The sequence below is a fragment of the Aotus nancymaae genome, unplaced genomic scaffold (assembly GCF_030222135.1).
Source record: "Aotus nancymaae isolate 86718 unplaced genomic scaffold, 86718_ANA_hifiasm-v0.15.2.pri h1tg000067l, whole genome shotgun sequence".
NCBI classification, from domain to species: Eukaryota; Metazoa; Chordata; class Mammalia; order Primates; family Aotidae; genus Aotus; species Aotus nancymaae.
In genome coordinates, this window is record NW_026988482.1 from 23,747,539 (window position 1) to 23,768,776 (window position 21,238).

The 21,238-nt window shown below is 46.5% G+C and overlaps 1 protein-coding gene across 2 annotated transcripts in view; it reads right to left on the reverse strand.

Annotated features, from left to right (window-relative positions):
• The window catches only part of SLC25A20 (solute carrier family 25 member 20), a 40,330-nt gene extending 19,414 nt beyond the window's left edge, over nucleotides 1-20,916 (reverse strand). The window contains exons 1-4 of one of the 2 annotated variants that reach the window (XM_012467676.2): nucleotides 20,658-20,916; nucleotides 13,537-13,629; nucleotides 6,776-6,903; nucleotides 2,410-2,500 (exon numbers count right to left, since the gene is read on the reverse strand). In XM_012467676.2, coding sequence (XP_012323099.1) covers nucleotides 2,410-2,500; nucleotides 6,776-6,903; nucleotides 13,537-13,629; nucleotides 20,658-20,762 — 417 coding nt within the window. In that variant the 5' untranslated portion in view covers nucleotides 20,763-20,916. Of the gene's footprint in view, nucleotides 1-2,409; nucleotides 2,501-6,775; nucleotides 6,904-13,536; nucleotides 13,630-20,382; nucleotides 20,406-20,657 lie in introns of those variants that run through there. The other variant, XM_012467677.3, reaches the window with a different exon arrangement.
• Nucleotides 20,917-21,238: the final 322 nt, after the last annotated feature.

Here is a 21,238-nt window from a genome sequence, read left to right on the forward strand (position 1 = left end):
CTAAAAATACAAAAATTAGTTGAGTATGGTGGGAGGCACTGTAATCCCAGCTACTCGGGAGGCTGAGGCAGGAGAATTGCTTGAACCTGGGAGGCGGAGGTTGGAGTGAACCAAGATTGTGCCATTGCACTCCAGCCTGGGCAACAAGAGCAAGACTCCATCTCAAAAAAAATAAAAAGCCAATCCAAAGAGTTTACATACTCTTACATACGTGAGCCACCGCACCCAGTTTCATATAACATTTTTTTAATTAAAAAGTATAGAAATTATTACACTCTAAGGGCTCTGAGATTCTGGACAAATGATAGAAACACACAGCCAGGCGTGGTGGCTCACACCTGTAATCCCAACACTTTGGGAGGCCAAGGTGGCAGATCACTTGAGGTCAGGAGTTCAATACCAGCCTGACTAACATGGCGAAATCCTGTCTCTACTAAAAATACAAAAATTAGCCAGACATGGTGGTAGGCACCTATAGTCCCAGCTACTCGGGAGGCTGAGGCAGGAGAATCTCTTGAACCCAGGAGGCAGAGGTTGCAGTGATCCAAAATCACACGACTGCACTTTAGTCTGGGCAACAGAGCGAGACCCTGTCTCAAAAAACTAGAAAAGAGACTGGGCGCAGTGTCTCACACCTGTAATCCCAACACTTTGGGAGGCTGAGGCAGGTGGATCACCTGAGGTTGGGTGTTTGAGACCAGCCTGACCAACATGGAGAAACCCTGTCTCTACTAAAAATACAAAATTAGCTGGGAATGGTGGCCCATGCCTGTAATCCCATCTATTCAGGAAGCTGAGGCAGGAGAATTGCTTGAACCCATAAGGTGGAGGTGGCAGTGAGCCAAGATCATAGCATTGCACTCCAGCCTGGGCAACAAGAGTGAAACTCCATCTCCAAAGGAACAAAAATAGAAAGAAAGAAAAAGAAAGATGAAGGGAGGGAGGAAAGGAGGGAAGAAAAGAAAGAGAAAAAAGAGAGAAGGAGGGAGAGAGGGAAGGAAAAAAGAAGGGAGGGAGGGAAGGATGGAAAAAAAGAAAGAGAAAAAGGAGGGAGAGAGGGTAGGAAAAAAGAAGGAAGGAAGGAAGGGACAGAGGGAGGGAGGGAGGGAAAAGGAAAGGAAGACTGACATGACATCATCTTGGGCAGAAGCAGCCTCCCTTCTACCTTTAAGGAGACATGACTCACCTTTCAGTGTTCCTGAAATGGCTGCTAATAAGGGTGGGTAGGACCAGGCTAACACATCACAGGTGTGACATTTTGGCTGGATTGTTATAATGGCCTGGTTCTTGATTCTACTACAATTACTTCTGTGTTTCCGAAAACCTTGAAGTTGTTTTGTACACCAAATGTGAGGACTTTATTTTTACTTGAGACAGGGTCTCACTTTGTCACACAGACTGAAGGGCAGTGGCACAATCATGGCTTAGTGCAGCCTCAACAACCCGGGTTCAAGTGATCCTCTCACCTTAGCCTCTGGAGTAGCTGGGATAACAGGTACACACACAGGAGTAGTTGGGTACACAGGTACACAAGCCCAGCTAATTTTTTTTAAAAATTTTGTGCTGGGAGCGGTGGCTCACGCCTGTAATCCCAGCACTTTGGGAGGCTGAGGCGGGTGGATTACTTGAGGTCAGGAGTTCGAGACCAGTCTGATCAACATGGCAAAACCCTGTCTCTACTAAAAATATAAAAATTAGCCAGGCTTGGTGGCAGGCACCTGTAATTCCAGCTACTCAGGAGGCTGAGGCAGGAGAATTGCTTGAATCCAGGAGGCGGAGGTTGCAGTGAGTCAAGATCACGCCATTGCACTCCAGCCTACACGACAAAGCAAGACTCTGTCTCAAAAAAAAAAAAATTTTTTTTTTGTAAAGATGGGATCCCACTATGTTGCCCAGGCTAGTGTTTTGTTTTCTTTTGTTTTGTTTTGTTTTGTCTGAGACAGAGTCTTGCGCTTATGCCCAAGCTGGAGTGCAGTGGCGTGATTCCACTCACTGTAACCTCTGCTTCCAGGGTTCAAGCGATTCTCCTGCCTCAGTCTCCGAAGTAGCTGGGATTACAGGTGCCCACCACCACGTCTGGCTAATTTTTGTATTTTTAGTAGAGACGGGGTTTTACCATGTTGGCCAGGCTGATCTCAAACTCCTGACCTCAAGTGATTCATCCGCCTCAGCTCCCAAAATGCTGGGATTACAGGCATGAGCCACTGCACCTGGCACCCAGGCTGGTCTTTAACTCGTGGCCTCAGGCAATTCTCACACTGTGGCCTCCCAAAGTGCTAGAATTACAGGTGTGAGCCACTGCGCCCAGCCCTGAAGCCTTTATAAACAGTTAAAGGACATAAAACATGCACACGAAATTATAAATGGAAAGGAAAAACCTAGCTATGTCCCCTCCGATCACAACCTTACCTGTAACAAGCACTTGATCCGTTCTCCAGGGGTCATGATTCCTGTGGTAAATACACCAGATAACATCCCAGCCGCAAACAGCTGGGGATAGCTGCATTGAAAACAAAAACGAGAAGCAAGCACCTGTGACTAAACCGAGGAGAGAGGCCAATCCCAGCAAAGAGGACAGTCCTTTAAGAAAAAAATAAGTTCTTGGACTGGGCAGAAGCTAGCCACAAACAAATCAGATTTTGCACAAAAACTCAATTCTAGGTATATTTTAATGTCAAATTTCCCAGAGCAAGGGTCTCAGTGCCAAAAGCAATGGGTGTCTGGTCACAAGGCCCACCCCATGCGGTGCACACTCTGAATCTCTCACCTGTAAGAGAAGTTTTACAGTAATACTTGGCTCCCATCCACGCACCTACCAGGCACAGTGACTATGGACAAGTTTCCAGGCCTGTCTGAGCCTCCATTCCCCATATTTAAAGTGCTGAGGTTTTTAGGGGGGAAGGTCTCCAACCCAAAATCTGGACTTTAATCTCCACCGGTAGTTCCCCTTAAGTCTCACTTTCCCTGGAGCACCAAGGGCCTGGGAACACTCTAAGCCAAGACTCAACCAGGACAGCATCAAGGCCAAGCAGGATGGCTGTGGGCACCTCCACAGGCTGAGGGATTGCCAAGGTAACTGCAAGTAATGTGCTGTAAGTTGCTAAGAAAGGACCAGACAGGGATGATACCCAGGCAGGCATGACGGTCCTGTGGTCCCTGCACAGGGAAACAGTTTCCCAGTGGCAAGAGGTATGGGTCTTCACTACGCCCCCCCACAGAATGAACAACCCTGAGTATAAAGAGCAGCCTGAGGCTCCTACCATCTATTACCCACAGCTGTCTGTGCCACCTTTGGCATCTCCTTTTCTTTTTTCTTCCTTTTTTTTTTTTTTTTGTGTGTGTGTTTGTTTTGAGACACAGTCTTGCTCTGTCCCCAGGCTGGAATGCAGTGAAGTGATCTCGGCCCAGGTTCAAATGATTCTCCTGCCTCGGTCTCCTGAGTAGCTGGGATTACAGGAACCCGCCACCACACTCAGTTAATTTTTGTGTTTTTAGTAGAGATGGGGTTTCACCATGTTGACTAGGCTGGTCTCGAACTCCTGACCCCAAGCAATCTGCCCACCTCGGCCTCCCAGAGTGCTGGAGTTACAGCAAGAGTCACTGCGCTTGGCCTTTTTTTTTTTGAAACAGGGTGGCACAATCTCAGCTCACTGCAACCTCCACCTCCTGGGCTCAAGTGACCCTCCCACCTCAACCTCTTGAATAGCTGGGACTACAGGCATGCCTGGCTACTTTTTGCATTTTTGTAGAGACAGGATTTTGCCATGTTGCCCAGGTCGGTCTCAAACTCCCGGGCTCAAGTGATACTCCTCCCTTGGCCTCCCAAAGTTCTGGGATTATAGGCATGAGCCACTGTGCCTGGTTGCCTCCTTTTCTTTCTGGGATTAGCAATACAAGCATGGTCTGGAGACAATGGGGCACAAAGTTACATTCAGCATTTCAACAGAGTCCCATAACTTAGCAAATGCTACTGAAAATCTTCACATACTGTCCTGAGCTTTAGTGCACTCTTGACCCCAAGCCTCCAACAACTGAGCCTTCAGGCCACTCCCACCCAACAAGGAGCTTATGCAGTGAAGAACAGATGTCAAATGGAGGTAGAGGGACATCCACTGTAAACAGTTCCCTCCAGGCAGGGCGCCAGTTTCAACAGCCCTATTTTTCCCTGTATTCACCCCAGGCAGGGCTCATGCATCTACCTCAGGCACACAGCCAAGCTGACTGTTGAACAGTCAAGAGACTTGTTTTCCAACATGGCCATCTTCACAGACCCAGTTCACACGACTGTCCCTGAGGAGTCCCCTCAGCAACTAAATTCTCCCTATGAGACCAACATGCTCCGTTTTCCCCACAATACCCAACCTTAGGCTTGGCACACCTCATCTCTTAGGACTGCAGACTGTCTCTGAACAGGGTCTCTGTGTGTGCACAGGGCATCATGTGGACACTCAATAGCTGCCTGGCATATTCTCCCACTCCCCACCCCCATCTCCATCCCAGGGAGGCACCTTTCAGAGCTGAACCCTCCTGGACTTCTACCCTAATCTGGTAACACTCCTTTCCATACCATCCCCAAACACCATTGCAGGGAGGTGAACACAGCAGGGCTAACAAGATTGTGGGAGTGGGGTCCTGAGTGTCTCAACTTTGTTCAGTCAGGAAGAGTGTTTCTCTGAGTGCTGATATGACTGTACAGGAATACAGCCCATAGCCCAAAGTACCAAAAGTGACCCCACTGGGGTCATGCATGGCCCTGATACATCTGTGATGTGGCACACACACTAAAAGACCAGATGCTCAGAGAGAACATGTGTTCGTGGGACACAAGGCCTACCAATGGTCAAATGCAGCTTCAAAACAAGCCCACCCACATTTCAGGCCACTTGCGGCTGTTTATAGAATCCAGGGACATTCAGAGCATCACAAGGATCCCAAAAATAGAGTTTCACTCTACAAGCACCTCCACCTACATCCTAGACCCTCACTGAGCCTGCTGTGGCCTGAAGTGGTGACAGAATACAACCACATGGCGCCCTGGGCTTCCTCCCTTGAGCTCCTAGATCTGAGGGCAGGCCAGCCTCTGTGGCTCCTATACTGCCTACAGCCCCTCCCAGGGGTTGGCACCCTGCACAGCTCAGACTTGTGGATACCTTTTTACACAATATTTCCACTCAGAATTCCCCTGCATTCTCAGGATACCCTGCATCCTTAGAAGTCTCTGTTTTCACTAACCACTTTATAAATTCTGAACAATAATTCTGTCTCAGGTGCCTCTTCATGCCCAAATAAAACCTTAAGTTTATTAAAGAAAAACACATTAACTTACTCCATTTTTTCTTTTTTGAGATGGAGTTTCACCCTTGTTGCCCAGGCTGGAGTGCAACGGTGCTAGCTCAGCTCACCGCAACCTCCACCTCCTGGGTTCAAGTGATTCTCTTGCCTCAGCCTCCCAAGTAGCTGGGATAACAAGCATGCGCCACCACCTTTGACTAATTTTGTATTTTTACTAGAGACAAGTTTCTCCATGTTGGTCAGGCTGGTCTCTAACTCCTGACCTCAGATGATCTGTCCACCTCGGCCTCCCAAAGTGCTGGGATTACAGGTGTGAGCCACCACTGTTATTCCACTTTAACAGAAAAATCAATATCTGAAGTCATTTTGGTCATATTAGCATGTTATAAAAATGAAGCACAACAAAAGTTGGAACCTTCTCTTCTCTCAATCAAGTGATAGAAAGCAAGGCTGCTCTTGTCTTTAGGGCAGTACCTACTGCCTATGACACGTTACACACATTTAAGGATTCAGACCTTTCAACAGCCTCGTGGGGACGGTATTACAAATCTCTCTAGTAATTGATACTACCTTATAAAAGAAATATGAAAACCTCGTTAGGCATGGTGGTTCATGCCTGTAATCCTAGTACTTTGGGAGGCCAAGAGAATAGAGAAACCCCGTCTCTACTAAAAATACAAAATTAGCCAGGCTTGGTGGCACATGCCTGTAGTCCCAGCTACTCAGGAGGCTGAGGCAGGAGAATCACTTGAACCTGGGAGGCAGAGGTTGCTGTGAGCCAAGATCGCACCATTGCACTCCAGCCTAGGCAGGAGTTCAAGACCAGTCTAGGCAACATAATGAGACACCCATCTCTGCAAAAAATTTAAAAATTAGCCCAGAATGGTGGTGTATGCCTGTAATCCCAGCTATTCAGGAGGCCAAGGCAGAAGAATCACTTGAGCCCAGGCTCAAAGCTGCAGTGAGTCATGATTGCACCACTGCATTCCAGTCTGAGTGACAAAGTAAGACCCCATCTCAAAAAACTCAAGTACTCCTTCATGTAAAACTCCCAAGAGTCAGGCTTAAGGGCACAGGAGGACAGCCATTGCCTGACAACCAAGGTTCTTTTTTTTTTTTTTTTTTTGAGATGGAGTCTTGCTATGTTGCTCAGGTTGGAGTGCAGTGGTGCAATCTCAGCTCACTGTAACCTCCACCTCCTGGGTTCAAGCGATTCTCCTGTCTCAGCCTCCCAAGTAGCTGAGACTACAGGCGCCCACCACCACTCCTGGCTAATTTGTTTGTATTTTTAGTAGAGACAGGGTTTCGCCATGTTGGCCAGGCTGGTCTCGAACTTCTGACCTCAGGTGAACCAGCCGCCTCAGCCTCCCAAAGTGCTGGGATTACAGGCATGGGCCACCGTGCCCTACCCAAGGTTCTTTCCTTTAACTCATGTCACACTACCAGGCAGAACAGCAAGTGCTCCTGACTTGTAAGTACTCACCTGAGCACATCTTCTGGGTGTTTCTGTTGTAGTCTCTTCCCCAAACCAAATCCAAAGAAGCACACAGCAAACATGGGGGTGACTCCGATGATAGGAGCAGCCATTCCCCGATATAGTCCTGTGATGCCCTGTAAGGAATCACAGAAACAGAAGCTGTTTACAGACACCACCACTTTTTAAATAACTGAAAGAGGAAAGCAGTGTGTCCTCTAACCTGTGGATTCCTTTACCTCTTCTTGAAGCAAGGAGCACTTTAAAAGGAGAAAACTGCCGGATGCAGTGGCTCATGCCTGTAATCCCAGCCAGCCTGACCAACATGGTGAAACCTCGTTGCTACTAAAAATGCAAAAAATTAGCTGGGCATGGTGGCACACATCTGTACTTGGGAGGCTGAGGGAGAATTGCTTGAACCCGGGAGGCAGAGGTTGCAGTGAGCTGAGATTGTGCCACTGCACTCCAGCCTGGGTGACAAAGCGAGTCTCCATCTCAAAAAAAAGGAGGGGGGGCCAAAAGAAAAAAAAATTTTTAAAAAGGAAGAAAATTCCCCACATTTCTCAGAAATAATTGTCCTCTTATGCACTGCTAGAGAAATTGAAGGCAGTTTCCATTCTCAAAGGCAATCTGTTTTTTTTCGTTTTGTTTTTTCAGACGGGGCCTCACTCTGTCACCCAGGCTGGGGTGCAGTGGTGCGATCACAACTCTTCGAAGCCTCAACCCCCTGGGCTCAGGTGATCCTCCCACCTCAGCCTCCTGAGTAGTTGGGACGACAGGCACGTGCCACCATGTGTGGCTAATTTTTGTATTTTTTGTAAAGACGGGTTTTGCCATGTTGCCCAGGCTGGTCTCGAACTCCTGGGCTCAAGTGATCCACCTGCCTTGGCCTCTTAAAATGCTGGGATTACAGGTGTAAGCCACAGTGTCTGGCCTGCAATCTGCCAATATGTAGCATATCCTTTTACCTGGATATTTTTTGTATGGAAAATCTACTGCAAGGAATTTATTCTAGGGAAATACTCGGAGGTATAAAAAGAATAACCTCAGACGTTTACAAGGTACCAAAATTTTGGGGAAAAAAACAAAAGCTGCCAAATAGGAGATAAATTATAAACTCCATAAATGGAGTCGCATGGCTATGAAATCACATTATAACATGAGAAGAGATTACTAAGTGAAGAAAAAAAATACAGGCTACAAAGCAAGATATACATGTAACAGCTGGGGCTGCAAAAAAAAAAAAAAAGAAAGAAAGAAAAAAAGAAGAAAGAAAACAGGATATACAATGTGATCTACCTTCTTTAGGGTAAGATTACAAGTGATTAAGAAAATGTTTTGGGCCGGGTGCGGTGGCTCACGCCTGTAATCCCAGCACTTTGGGAGGCCGAGGCGGGTGGATCACGAGGTCAAGAGATAGAGACCATCCTGGTCAACATGGTGAAACCCTGTCTCTACTAATACAAAAAATTAGCTGGGCATGGTGGTGCGCGCCTGTAATCCCAGCTACTCAGGAGGCTGAGGCAGGAGAATTGCCTGAACCCATGAGGTGGAGGTTGCGGTGAGCCGAGATCACGCCATTGCACTCCAGCCTGGGTGACAAGAGCGAAACTCTGTCTCAAAAAAAAAAAGAAAATGTTTTATATTTTCCAGGTATTAAGATGAGATTTCTGTTAGGACTGCAGAACAATTTTCACCAGTACAGTCTGGTAATGAAAGGGACGATGAGCCTGGGTAGCATAGTAAGACTCTGTCTCCACAAAAACAAATAAAAAACAAAAGATAGTCGAACATGGTGGCGTGTGCCTGTAGTCCCAGCTAGTCAGGAGGCTGAGTTGGGAGGATAACTTGAGCCAAGGAGTTCAAGGCTGCAGTGAGCTATGATCTTGCCACTATACTCCAGCCTGGGAGACACAGTAAGATCCCAACTCTAGAAAAAAAACAGATTGCTTATACCCATTACTGGGGGGGGGAAAAAAAGAAAGAAAGTGAATATGGAGTAACCAATAAATAATTAGACAGACAAATATATAAATACCCAACCAAACAAGTTAGTAAACAAGGAGGTAGATTCAGGACCTGGAAGACCAGGGGGCCAGTCCAAGAGAGATGCAGTGGGTTTCTAGGATGGCACTGGGTGCAGTGGACCTGGGAAGCAGTCAGTCCACAGGGAAGTAGAGGACTTCAAAAGTGATGTTTCCAAGGAAAATAGAACAAAGCCAGGTGCAGTGGCTTATGCCTGTAATCCCAGCACTTTTGGAGGCCAAGGCAAGCAGATCACAAGATCAGGAGATCAAGACCATACTGGCTAACATCGTGAAACCCCGTCTCTACTAAAAATATAAAAATTAGCTGGGTATGGTGGCACATGCCTATAATCCCAGCTACTCTGGAGGCTGAGGCACAAGAATTGCTTGAATCCAGGAGGTGGAGGTTGCAGTGAGCTGAGACAGCGCCACTGCACTGCAGCCTGGCAACAGAGCGAGACTCCTACTCAAAAAAACAAACAAACAAACAAACAAACAAAAAACAGAACAAAACAACACACACTGGCTGGAAGAACAGAAAATAACTCTCTAACCAGTGTGCAAACCAAACAGAAAGGTATACTACAGACATTTAGGGTATAGAATGACAGAGACAGTCATTCAAAGAAAAACAAACAAAAGATTTAACACAATTATTAATCCAATCCCAAAGGAAACAAAAAGTTACACAAGGAATGGAATGCACATCATAGCACATACTTAATTAAGAGAAAAATATACATAAAGTTGCAATCATGAAAATAGTGAATTGGATTAAACCATAAAGGGTGATAAAATCGTGAAAGGGCAGGGCAGAAGGAGGGGATAGGGAGTGTAAATATAAATTAGGTATAAATATAAATATAAATAGGGAGTGTAAAATATAAAATAATCCACCACAAATAGGTAGCTAAAAATATATAAACATGTATAAAATATAACAGTAAATGTATATTATATAGATAGGTGGAAACAGCATAAACAACTGAAAAAAATTGAAAGTAGTTGCCTCTGGAGAATGAAGGAAAGAGATAAATATCACTCTGTGGCCGGGCGCGGTGGCTCACGCCTATAATCCCAGCACTTTGCAGGGCCGAGGTGGGTGGATCACGAGGTCAAGAGATCGAGACCATCCTGGTCAACATGGTGAAACCCCGTCTCTACTAAACTTACAAAAAATTAGCTGAGCATGGTGGTGCGCACCTGTAGTCCCAGATACTCAGGAGGCTGAGGCAGGAGAATTGCTTGAACCCAGGTGGCAGAGGTTGCAGTGAGCCAAGATCGCGCCATTGCACTCCAGCCTGGGTAACAAGAGCGAAACTCTGTCTCAAAAAAAAAAAAAAAAAAATCACTTTGTTACTTTGTTATTAGCTTCTCAGTAACAAAAGAAGTGCCTGTATCAGGGCCTGTAATCCCAGGTACTCAGGAGGCTGTGGTGGGAAGATCACTTAAGCCTAGGAGTTCAAGACCAGCCTGGGTAAAATAACAAGGCTCCATCTCAAAACCATTTGTTTTAAACAAATACAAAAAAATTTTAAAGTTGCTCCTTATAGACAGTAGCAGGAGAATCAGGGTGAGGCTGCACACTGGGAGGGCTCCACAGACCCAGGCTGAACAACCTGCCTCACTGCAGACCCTGGGTATCCAAACTTTCTTTTCAGGATCAAAGGGGTACAGCTGTACCTGTCAGCATTCCTCCTAATTCCTGCAAAGGTCTAAACTGCTAGAGGCTGCAGGTAGACTCCAAGCATAAAGTATAGAGGCAGTAAACGGGAAAACGACAGAGATCTAAGGAGGATCTACAAAAGCAGCATATGACAAACTCCGTTCAAAGCCATTCCCACAGCTCTCCATATGAGCTAAAAGGTTTACCAAAGTCCTGAGAGGCTAAGTCTATTCCTCCTGAACAACCTGTCTAGTCTTCCTTCCATTAGAATGGCTCACCCAGTTCCATGTAGCACAACATACAGACCCCTGCCTAGCAGCTTCAGAAAGCAGAAAGCTCAAAGCTGGCACAGCAAAAATCAGGACATGCACAAATATGGACTAAGGAAGCCTATTCAATTCTTCAAGGAGTTGGGTTTCTACAAGACATTCTCAGCAGGCCTCCAGAACCCAGCACATGGCCCACCCCAGGCAGGTGCTCAATATCATCTAATAACCAAGGGGTAGATAAGCCTATTTCAGTAAGGGTAAAGGATTTTGAGTGGACCTGAAGCCTAGAGCCTCCATCAGACATTGATCAGACTCCACCCTGGCACCAGAGATGTAAGGAGGAGAGGCTTAAAAAAGAAACGGCAAGGCCAAGCAAGGTGGCTGACACCTGTAATCCCAGCACTTTGCGAGGCCGAGGCGGGTGGATCACAAGGTCAGGAGTTCAAGACCACCCTGGCCAACATAGTGAAACCCCATCTCTACTAAAAATACAAAAATTAGCTGGGTGTAGTAGTGGGCACCTGTAATCCCAGCTACTTGGGGGGCTGAGGCAGGAGAATCACTTGAACCCAGGAGGCAGAGATTGCAGTGAGCTGAGATCGCACTACTGCGCTCCAGCCTGGGCAACAAGCCAGACTCCATCTCAAAATAAATAAGTAAATAAAAATTTAAAAAAGATCATCCTTCTACAGCCAAGTCCTACAGGAATCCTGGGAACAACTTCTCCAAGGCTGAGTCCATTACTTATTATCAACCCCCTCTTTTATCTGGATGACAACTACTTAGTTTTTGTATATTTAATCAAGTCTATAAATTTGGAGAGTATAATAGTTTTATACGAAAGTTATATTTTAGGAAGCAAAGGAAAAGACCTCAACAAGGTCTTTAAGGCATGTGTTAATGAAGTTATTTGTTATTATTATTATTATTTTTGAAACAAGAGTTTCGCTCTTGTTGCCCAGGCTGGAGTGCAATGGCGTGATCTCAGCTCACTCCAATCTCTGCCTCCCAAGTTCAACTGATTCTGCTCATCTCAGTCTCCCAAGTACCTGGGATTACAGGCATGTGCCACCATGCCCGGCTAATTTCTTGTATTTTTAGTAGAGACAGGGTTTCACCATGTTGGCCAAGCTGATCTCAAACTCCTGACCTCATGTGATCCACTTCCCTCGGCCACCCAAAGTGCTGGGATTACAGGCACGAGCCACTTCGGCCAGCTGAAGTTATTTATTAATGATAATAAATATAATTAGTACTTAATACTTTTAAAAAATCATGTTTTTGCCACATATATATGTATATTATGTATATATAACATATGTATAATATATATATACACACACACACACACACACATATACATATACATATATATAAAATAATTGTAACTCCAAAGCAATTTAATGTCTCTGTCTAGGGAAACTGCTGACTCTGATGACTTCTCTCACTGTTTTTAGGATGGGCTAACTTTTCCTTTAGACTTCATTCACATGCACTTCTGACATGGATCCCTATCAAACTGACTAAGCCAGATGCAGACGTGTATTTTCTTTTTTCTTTTTCTTTTTTTTTTTTTGAGACAGAGTTTCACTCTTGTTGCCCAGACTGGAGTGCGATGGCACAGCCTTGGCTCACTGCAACCTCCGTCACCTGGGCTCAAGTGATTCTCATGCCTCAGCCTCCCAAGTAGCTGGGACTACAGGCGCACACCACCACGCCCAGCTAATTTTTGTATTTTTAGTAGAAGTGGGGTTTCACCATGTTGGCCAGGCTGGTCTTGAACTCCTGAGCTCGGGCAATGCACCCACCTCAGCCTCCCAAAGAGCTGGGATTACAGGTGTATGCCATTGTGCCTGGCCTTTTTTTTTTTGAGGCAGGGTCTCACTTTGTCACTCAGGTTGGAGTACAGAGTGGCAATCTCAGCTCACTGCCACCTCCAATTCCTGGCTCAAGTGATCCTCCCGCCTCAATCTCCCGAGTAGCTAGAACTACAGATACACATGTGCCACCATACCCATCTAATTTTTGCATTTTTTGTAGAGATGGCACTCTCTACATGTTGCCCAGGCTGGTCTCCAACTCCTGGGCTCAAGTGATCTACCTGCCTTAGCCTCCCAAAGTGCTGGGATTAGAGGCGTGAGCCACCATGCCCAGTCCAGATGTACATTTTCTTGTTTTTTAATATATATATTTTTAAAAAGAGACGGGGTCTCACTATGTTGCCCAGGCTGGAGTGCAGTGGCTATTCACAGGTGCAATACCACTACTGATCAGCACGGGAGTTTTGACCTGCTCCGTTTCCGACCTGGGCTGGTTCACCCCTCCTTAGGCAGCCTGGTGGTCCCCCACTCTCAGGAGGTCATCATATTGATGCCAAACTTAGTGCAGATACCAGATTGGCATAGCGCACTACAGTCCAGAACTCCTGGACTCAAGAGATTCTCCAGCGTCAGCCTCCCGAGTAGCTGGGACTACAGGCATGTGCCACCGCGCCCAGCCAGATGTACATTTTCTTCCATTTCACATCTCAATTATTGCTCGCTAGTTCTCTGTGATCTAAATTCCATCTTCCAAAAGAGGGAATCATTTTAATAGCTTTAGTCATCTGTATGAAACAGTCGCTAGAACTACCTGAGACTTCAAAACAGGTGACAATGGGGGGCACAGAGTGGCTTGGTGAGGGAGTGGCAGCTGTGAGCTAGCTGTCCAGCAGAACCACACAGTTACCCTACTCTTCTTGGGGGTAACAAACCAACTCCATGAATGTGTTCCTCCAAGTAAGAGGAATGCCCAGCATTAGATACCAACCTCTCTAATAAGAGTCTTCCGGAAACAGTCAAAGGTCCCAGAGTACATGGGAGGCTGTCCAGGCAAACTCGGTGGCTGTGTCTGCAGTCGGACCTGAAACCAGAAGTTAAAATGCAGTCACCTACCAGAATGAGAACCGCCTGTCAGCAGCAATGGTCCAACTGTCTGCCAAACTAAACAGCGAAGCACCAGTGTACATGTCTTTAGCATTCACTTATCCTGATGAATTCAAACTTCTCTTTCATTTCATTAGTACTTCATTCCTTTCATTGGCAAATAATATCCCATTGTATGAATAAATCACATCTTGCATGTCTGCCTACTCATCAGTTGATAGACATTTGTGTTTTTCCTACTTTTTGATTATTATGAATAATGCTGCTATAAACATTTCTGTACAAGTTTTTTGTATGGATATATGTTCTCAATTCTCTTGGGTGTTGTATTGGTCAGAATTCTTCAGAGAAACAGAACCAACAGGAGATATATATCAAGAGATTTATTATAAGGAAATGGCTCATAGAATTATGAAGGCTGAGAAGTCCCAAGATCTGGAGTTGGCAAGTTTGAGACCCAAAAAGAACCAGTGTTTCAGTTCAAGTCTGAAAGCAGGGAAAGACTAATGTCCCAGCTCAAGTATTCAGACAGGAGTTCCCTCTTAGTTGCAGGGAAGTGTCAGTCAGCCTTTTGTTCTATTCAGGCCTTCAACTAACTGGATGAGGTCCATTCACATTAGGAAGGACAAGTAGCTTTAATCAGTTTACAAATTCAAATGTTAATATCCAAAACTACCCTCACTGGCACACTCAGAATAATGTGTGACCAAATATCTGGGTACTCTGTAGCCTAGTCAAGTTGACACATAAAATTAACCATCACAGGTATTTATCCACTGGCATAATTTCTAAGTTACATGTTAACTCTGTTTAAACCTTTTGAAGAACTGCCAGACTGTTTTCTAAAGTGGCTTCACCATTTTATATTCCCACAAGCAGTGAAAGAGGGTTCCAAATTCTCCACATCTTCAATACTTACGTGTGTGTGTGTGTGTATTATCTATCTATCTATCTATCTATCTATGTATATATATATATATATATATATTTTTTTTTTTTTTTTTTCCGAGACAAGGTTTCACTCTGTCACTCAGGCTGGAGTGCAATGGTGTGATCAATAGCCCACTACAACCTCAACCTCCTGGGCTCATGCAATTCTCCCACCTCAGCCTCCCAAGTAGCTGGGACTACAAGTGCACACCACAACACAAGCTAATTTTTATTGTTTTTGTAGAGACAGAATCTCACTATATTGCTCAGGTTATATCCTTTTTTTTTTTTTTGAGACGAGTTTCACTCTTGTTACCCAGGCTGGAGTGCAATGGCACGATCTCGGCTCACCGCAACCTCCTCCTCCTAGGTTCAGGCAATTCTCCTGCCTCAGCCTCCTGAGTAGCTGGGATTACAGGCACGTGCCACCATGCCCAGCTAATTTTTTGTATTGTTAGTATAGAGACGGGGTTTCACCATGTTGACCAGGATGGTCTCGATCTCTTGACCTCGTGATCCACCCGCCTCGGCCTCCCAAAGTGCTGGGATTACAGGCGTGAGCCACCGCGCCCGGCCCCTTTTTTTTTTTTTAATAGCCATCATAGTGAGTATGAGGTGGTATTGCATTGTGATTTTGATTTGCATTTCCATGATGGATAATGGCATTGAACATCTTTTCACATGCTTATTGGCCCATCTTTTTTGAAGAAATGTCTATTTAGGTCCATGGCTGGGTGTGGTGGCTCACATCTGTAATCTAAGCACTTTCGGGAAGCAGGGGAGGATCACTTGAGGCCAGGAGTTCCAGATTACAGTGAACTATGATGGTGCCACTATACTCCAGCTCGGTAACAGAGAAAGACTTATCTCTTTATTTTTTGAGGCAGGTTCTCTCTTGCCCATACTGAAGTGCAGTGATACGATCTTGGCTCACTGCAACTTCTGCCTTCCAGGCTCAGGTGATCCTCCCACTCAGCCTCCCAAGTAGCTGAGACCTGAGGTGCATGCCACCATGCTTGGCGTGTGTGTGTGTGTGTGTGTGTGTGTGTGTAGAGACGGGGTTTCACCATGTTGCCCAGACTGGTCTGGAACTCCTGGACTCATGCAATCTGCCTGCCTCAGCCTCCCAAAGTGCTAGGATTATAGATATGAGTCACCATGGCCAGGCAAGACCCAGTCTCTTTAAAAAAAAAAAAAATGCTGGGCACAACGGCTCACACCTATAATCCCAGCACTTTGGGAGGCCAAGGCAGGTGGATCATGAGGTCAGAAGTTTGAGACCAGCCTGGCCAACATGGTGAAACCCCGTCTCCACTAAAACACAAAAAAATCAGCCAGGCATGTGGCAGGCTCCTGAAATCCCATCTATTCAGGAGGCTGAGGCAGGAGAATTGCTTGAACCTGGGAGGCAGAGGTTACAGTGGGCTGATACCACACCACTGCACTTCAGTCTGGGCGACAGAGTGAGACTCCTCAAAAGAAAAAAAGAAAGATCTTTTGCCCTTTTTTCTCTTTCTTTCTCTCTCTCTCTCTCTTTAAGAGACAGTCTTACACTGTCACTCAGGCTAGAGTCTTTGACCATTTTTAATTGAATTATTTGTCTCTTTTTTTCTTTTTTGAGACTGAGTCTTGCTCTGTCACCCAGGCTGGAGTGTAGTGGCATGATCTTGGTTCACTGCAACCTCTGTCTCCTGGGTTCAAGCAATTCTCCTGTCTCAGCCTCCCACCTAGCTGGGATCACAGGTGAGTGCCACCATACCTGGCTAATTTTTGTATTTTTTTCCTTTTTAGCGGAGACAGGGTTTCGCAATGTAGGCCAGGCTGGTCTCGAACTCCTGACCTCCAGTGAACCACCTGCCTCGGTCTCCCAAAGTGCTGGAATTATAGGCATGAGCCACCGAGCCTGGCCGTGATAAATGTTTATTGTTGTTTTAAGCCACTAAGTTTTGGGGTAAGTTGGTTTTCTTTTGGGGGTTTTGAGACAGGGTCTTGCTCTGTCACCCAAGCTGGCATGCAGTGGTGCCATCTTGGCTAACTGCAGCCTTGAACTCCTGAGCTCAAGTGATCCTCCAGCCTCATTGGGGTAAACTATTAAACTGCAATAGATAACTAAAATATCCAGTTACTTCTGCAGTCTTTTTCCTGGATGTTGTTGCTGTTTGGTTTTTGAGACAGAGTTTCACTCTTGTTGCTCAGGCTGGAGTGCAATGGCACAATCTCGGTTCACCGCAACCTCTGCCTCCCAGGTTCAAGGGATTCTCCTGCCTCAGCCTCCCGAGTAGCTGAGATTACAGGCAATGTGCCACTATAGCCGGCTAATTTTGTGTTTTTAGTAGAGACGGGGTTTCTTCATGTTAGTCAGGCTGGTCTCGAACTCCTGACCTCAGGTGATCTGCCCACCTTGGCCTCCCAAAGTGCTGGGATTACATGCATGAACCACCACACCTGGCCTTTCCTGGATGTTTTTCCTACTCATTGTTGGGCTTCCAAATCCTTCTCAAGGTTGCTGTCATACTAACCTTTCTAAAACATCATTTTTACCATGTTGTTTATTTCTGTAGAATCTTTTAGTCTTGTATTTGTTAGGGCCTTTCACATCACACCAAGGAAGTCCCTCTCTGGGCAACAGAGATGACATGCAAGTCTGAGGGGTTTATGGGACACAACAATAGAAATGGCCAGAGGCCACCACACCTTTACACCCCAAATCCCTCATATTGTCCTTCAGATCTTCATAGTCAGACACAACCACTCCTAGTCAGTAGAGAGAGAGAAATGGATCAAAGCTTCTGACTAGGCCAAGCATGGTGGCTCATGCCTATAATCCCAGCACTTTGTGAGGCCAAGGCCTCCTAAAAATACAAAAAATTAGTTGGGCATGGTGGTGGGCAGCTGTAATCCCAGCTACTCAGGAGGCTGAGGCAAGGGAAGCACTTGAACTCAGGAGGTGGAGGTTGCAGTGAGACGAGATCCTGCCACTGTACTCCAGCCTAGGTGACAGAAAGAGACTCTTGTCTCAAAAAAAAAAAAAAGCCACTCACAGTGGCTCACGCCTATAATCCCAGCACTTTGGGAGGACAAGGTGGGTGGATCACGAGGTCAGGAGACCATTCTGGCTACACAGTGAAACCCTATCTCTACTAGAAACACAAAAAATTAGCCTGGTATGGTGGTATACTCCTGTAATCCCAGCTACTCAGGAAGCTGAGGCAGGAAAAATGCTTGAACTTGGGAGGCGGAAGTTGCAGTCAGCTGAGATCGAGCCACTATACTCCAGCCTGGGTGACAGAGCGAGATTACATCTCAAAAAAAAAAAAAAAAATTCTGACTAATGCCTTTTTGTGAATTTTTTTTCTTTTGAGACAGTGTCTTACTCTGTTGCCCAGACTGGAATGCAATGACTCACTGCAGCTTCAAACTCCTAGGTTCAACCAATCCACCAGCCTCACCCTCCTGAGTAGCTGAGATTACAGGTATTTACCACCATGCCCAGCTGGTGGTAAATACCTGTAATTTTTGTACTTTGTATAGACATGAGGTCTTGCCATGTTGCCAAGGCTGCTTTTTGTTATTTTATATACACTTCATACCTGTCTCATCAGGACATCAGCCATCCAAACCAGCAAGAACATTAAAGTCCTTTTTTTTTTTTTTTTTTTTGAGAAGGAGTCTAACTCTGTTGCCCAGGCTGGAGTGCAATGGTGTGATCTTGGCTCACTGCAACCTCCATGCCCCCCTCCCCGACACCCAGCCTCACAAGTAGTTGGGATTATAGGCACCTGCCACCACACCCAGCTAATTCTTTTTTTTTTTTTTTGAAACGGAGTTTCGCTCTTGATACTCAGGCTGGAGCGCAATGGCGCGATCTCGGCTCACCGCAATCTCCGCCTCCTGGGTTCAGGCAATTCTCCTGCCTCAGCCTCCTGAGTAGCTGGGATTACAGGCACGCGCCACCGTGCCCAGCTAATTTTTTGTATTAGTAGAGACGGGGTTTCACCATGTTGACCAAGATGGTCTCGATCTCTTGACCTCGTGATCCACCCGCCTCGGCCTCCCAAAGTGCTGGGTTTACAGGCTTGAGCCACCGCGCCCGGCCTAATTCTTTTTGTATTTTTAGTAGAGATGAGGTTTCACCATGTTGGCCAGGCTGGTTTTGAACTCGTGACCTCAGGTGATCCACACGCCTCGGCCTCCCAAAATGCTGGGATTACAGGTATGAGCCATCACGCCTTGCCTAGGTGGTCTTATTTTATAATATGATCCCCACTTGCAAGCCATACCCACCTTCACTCCTGCCCTCCCCATACCAAATTGTCTAGGTCTCCCAACTCCTTCAGTCAAAACTCAGCACTTAAATGCCTGTTCTAACACCACCTTCCATAGAGCCTTTTCATGCTCCACTCTGAAGCGTTGTAGCTTTTGGCTTGTCAGGACACATGGACCACAGCTCAGTTATGTTACCTTTGACTTTTTTTCTTTTTCTTATTCTTTTCTTTTTTGTTTTTTGTTTGTTTGTTTTTGTTTTTACCTTGGACCTCAGAAAGTATCTCGAGGTCAGGCTTTGAATGGAGCTCACTCACTAAGGCCAAAAACACAGCAGTCAGCAATTTGTGGTTTTGGTTTAAGCTAAAAAGAGGCTTTCTGGTTGTTAAATATGCCAGTGAGCATTTCGGTTATTTGCACTTCAGTGCAGAGGTCATCCAGTCTATCTTGGAAGTGACATCAAGGACAAAGATGATATGCAGGTGGGAGCAATATTTGCATATTGTTTTTCTTTAAAAAGTGGCCCCAAAAGTCTAGAACGAATAAGATATCCGCCTATATGGACCAAGAGCAGGAAGAAAGGCCAGACAATTGTCCCTCGGTAGACAGTGCCACTTGGAATGACCACTGTCTGGGAAATACTAACACACGGCATTTACCATCAGCTAAATAAACATTTGATTTCATGTTGCACAATGACCTAGCGAGTCCAGCTACTTTAATCCTGATCTTCCTATAGAACGACCCCAGTACGAGCTGTACCTCAGGGCAATTTCTCTCTTGGATGAAAGGCAGCAAAGACCTTACTGCCCAAGACTGCCAAGAGGAAGTGCCCACAAAACAATTTCGTTGTGGAGGAAATCTGATCCAACATCCTAACAAGCCCCTTATGTGGGCTTCCAATCCTTTAAAACTCACGTCTGCTCTCCACAGGCCCACTCTGGCAATGACTTGTCAATTTCCTTCAAGTCTATGTCCAGAAAATAAAATGAGAAAACTTAGATGCAGCTTCGACTGCTAAGCCATGGGGCATGGACTTTGGTCCCCCAGTAAAGCATTAATGAAGGTATTGCAAGGGGAATAGTTGAGATACGATGTGAGGAAGACCAGAGAACAATCCCTGATGAATGTCATCCCTCCCAAGCCTCAGTTTGACCATAGCTTCCTCATCTGGAAGTTGTGAGAATGAACCTGGCCTTGTGTAAAGCTGATCACCTTGCTTTCCGTGGAAGGGACTCAGTCACTGAGGTCATCATTGCTTCTCACAGGATGCTTCTGCCCAGGAAGCTGAGCAGGCCACCGCGGGGTGACAGGCTGAAGAGCGTCAAATATCTCCCCGGGGCCGGAAAGTTGCAAAAAATATGGGTACTCTTGCCCCAGCAGAATGTATCAAAGGACACCTCCAGAACAACCGTACCTCTCTGTCTTTAGTTGTCTTCCTGGGGCGGGCTTTACAGGGGACCTGTTTCAACCTTAATGATAATGTTAGGGTTGGCTGAAACCAGAGCTATGGAGAGATGGTTTTTCTTTCTCATACCTAAAGAAGTGGTGCAGGGTCAGCGACACTGCGGAACAGGGAACTTTACATCAGAGCTCTTGACAGGCAGTCAGAAACTGCTCAGTTTGCGCCGCCGCCTGGCTCTTTGGGGCGAAGGGTACAGCTTCCGGCCCACCCCTGAAAAATTCCCTAGACTTCCCACGGAAGCTCACACAGGCCCCACTTCTGCCCAGCGGCCGCGCCTCGCGCGTGACCATGCTTTCCGTGCCCCGCTCAGGCCTCCTCCCCAAAGCCTGCGCCCCAGCCTCCCGCACCTTGACCGTGTCCAGAGGATGACCCACGAACACCAGGCACACGCCGCCAAAGCCGCCGGCCAGCAGATTCTTGAGCGGGCTGATGGGTTTCGGCTGGTCGGCCATGGTCGGGCTGATGGGTTTCGTCTGTCACTCAGTCTGTCAGTTCTCAAGCCGTCTGGCACAGCTGCCCCAGCTGCAGTGCCAGCACCGCCGACCTTTCACCCACTTTCGGGTGGGCGGGGCAAGAGCCCGCGGCAGGTCGGGAGGACACAGTTGGTACTGTCGGGCTTCCGCCCGAGGCTGCTTCCGGCCTCGGCCCCGCCTCAATGGGCGTGGCGTGGCGCAAAGCCACATGGGGTTTGGGGGTGTCGGCCGGCGGGCCTATTCCTCCAGGAAGTCTTCCCAGACTTCAGTGTTTCCTCCTCTGAGTTCCCATTCATCCGCTCACTCCAGAGAGATAGATCAATTGCGCCTTGCCATATGCCAGGCGTCCTTCTAGGTTCTTGAGGCACCCCCGGTAGGTCCCTGTGCTCGTGGAATTTACAGACCATAACAAAGATAAATAACTGAAAAATGCGTAGTATATCAAGTAGTAAGAA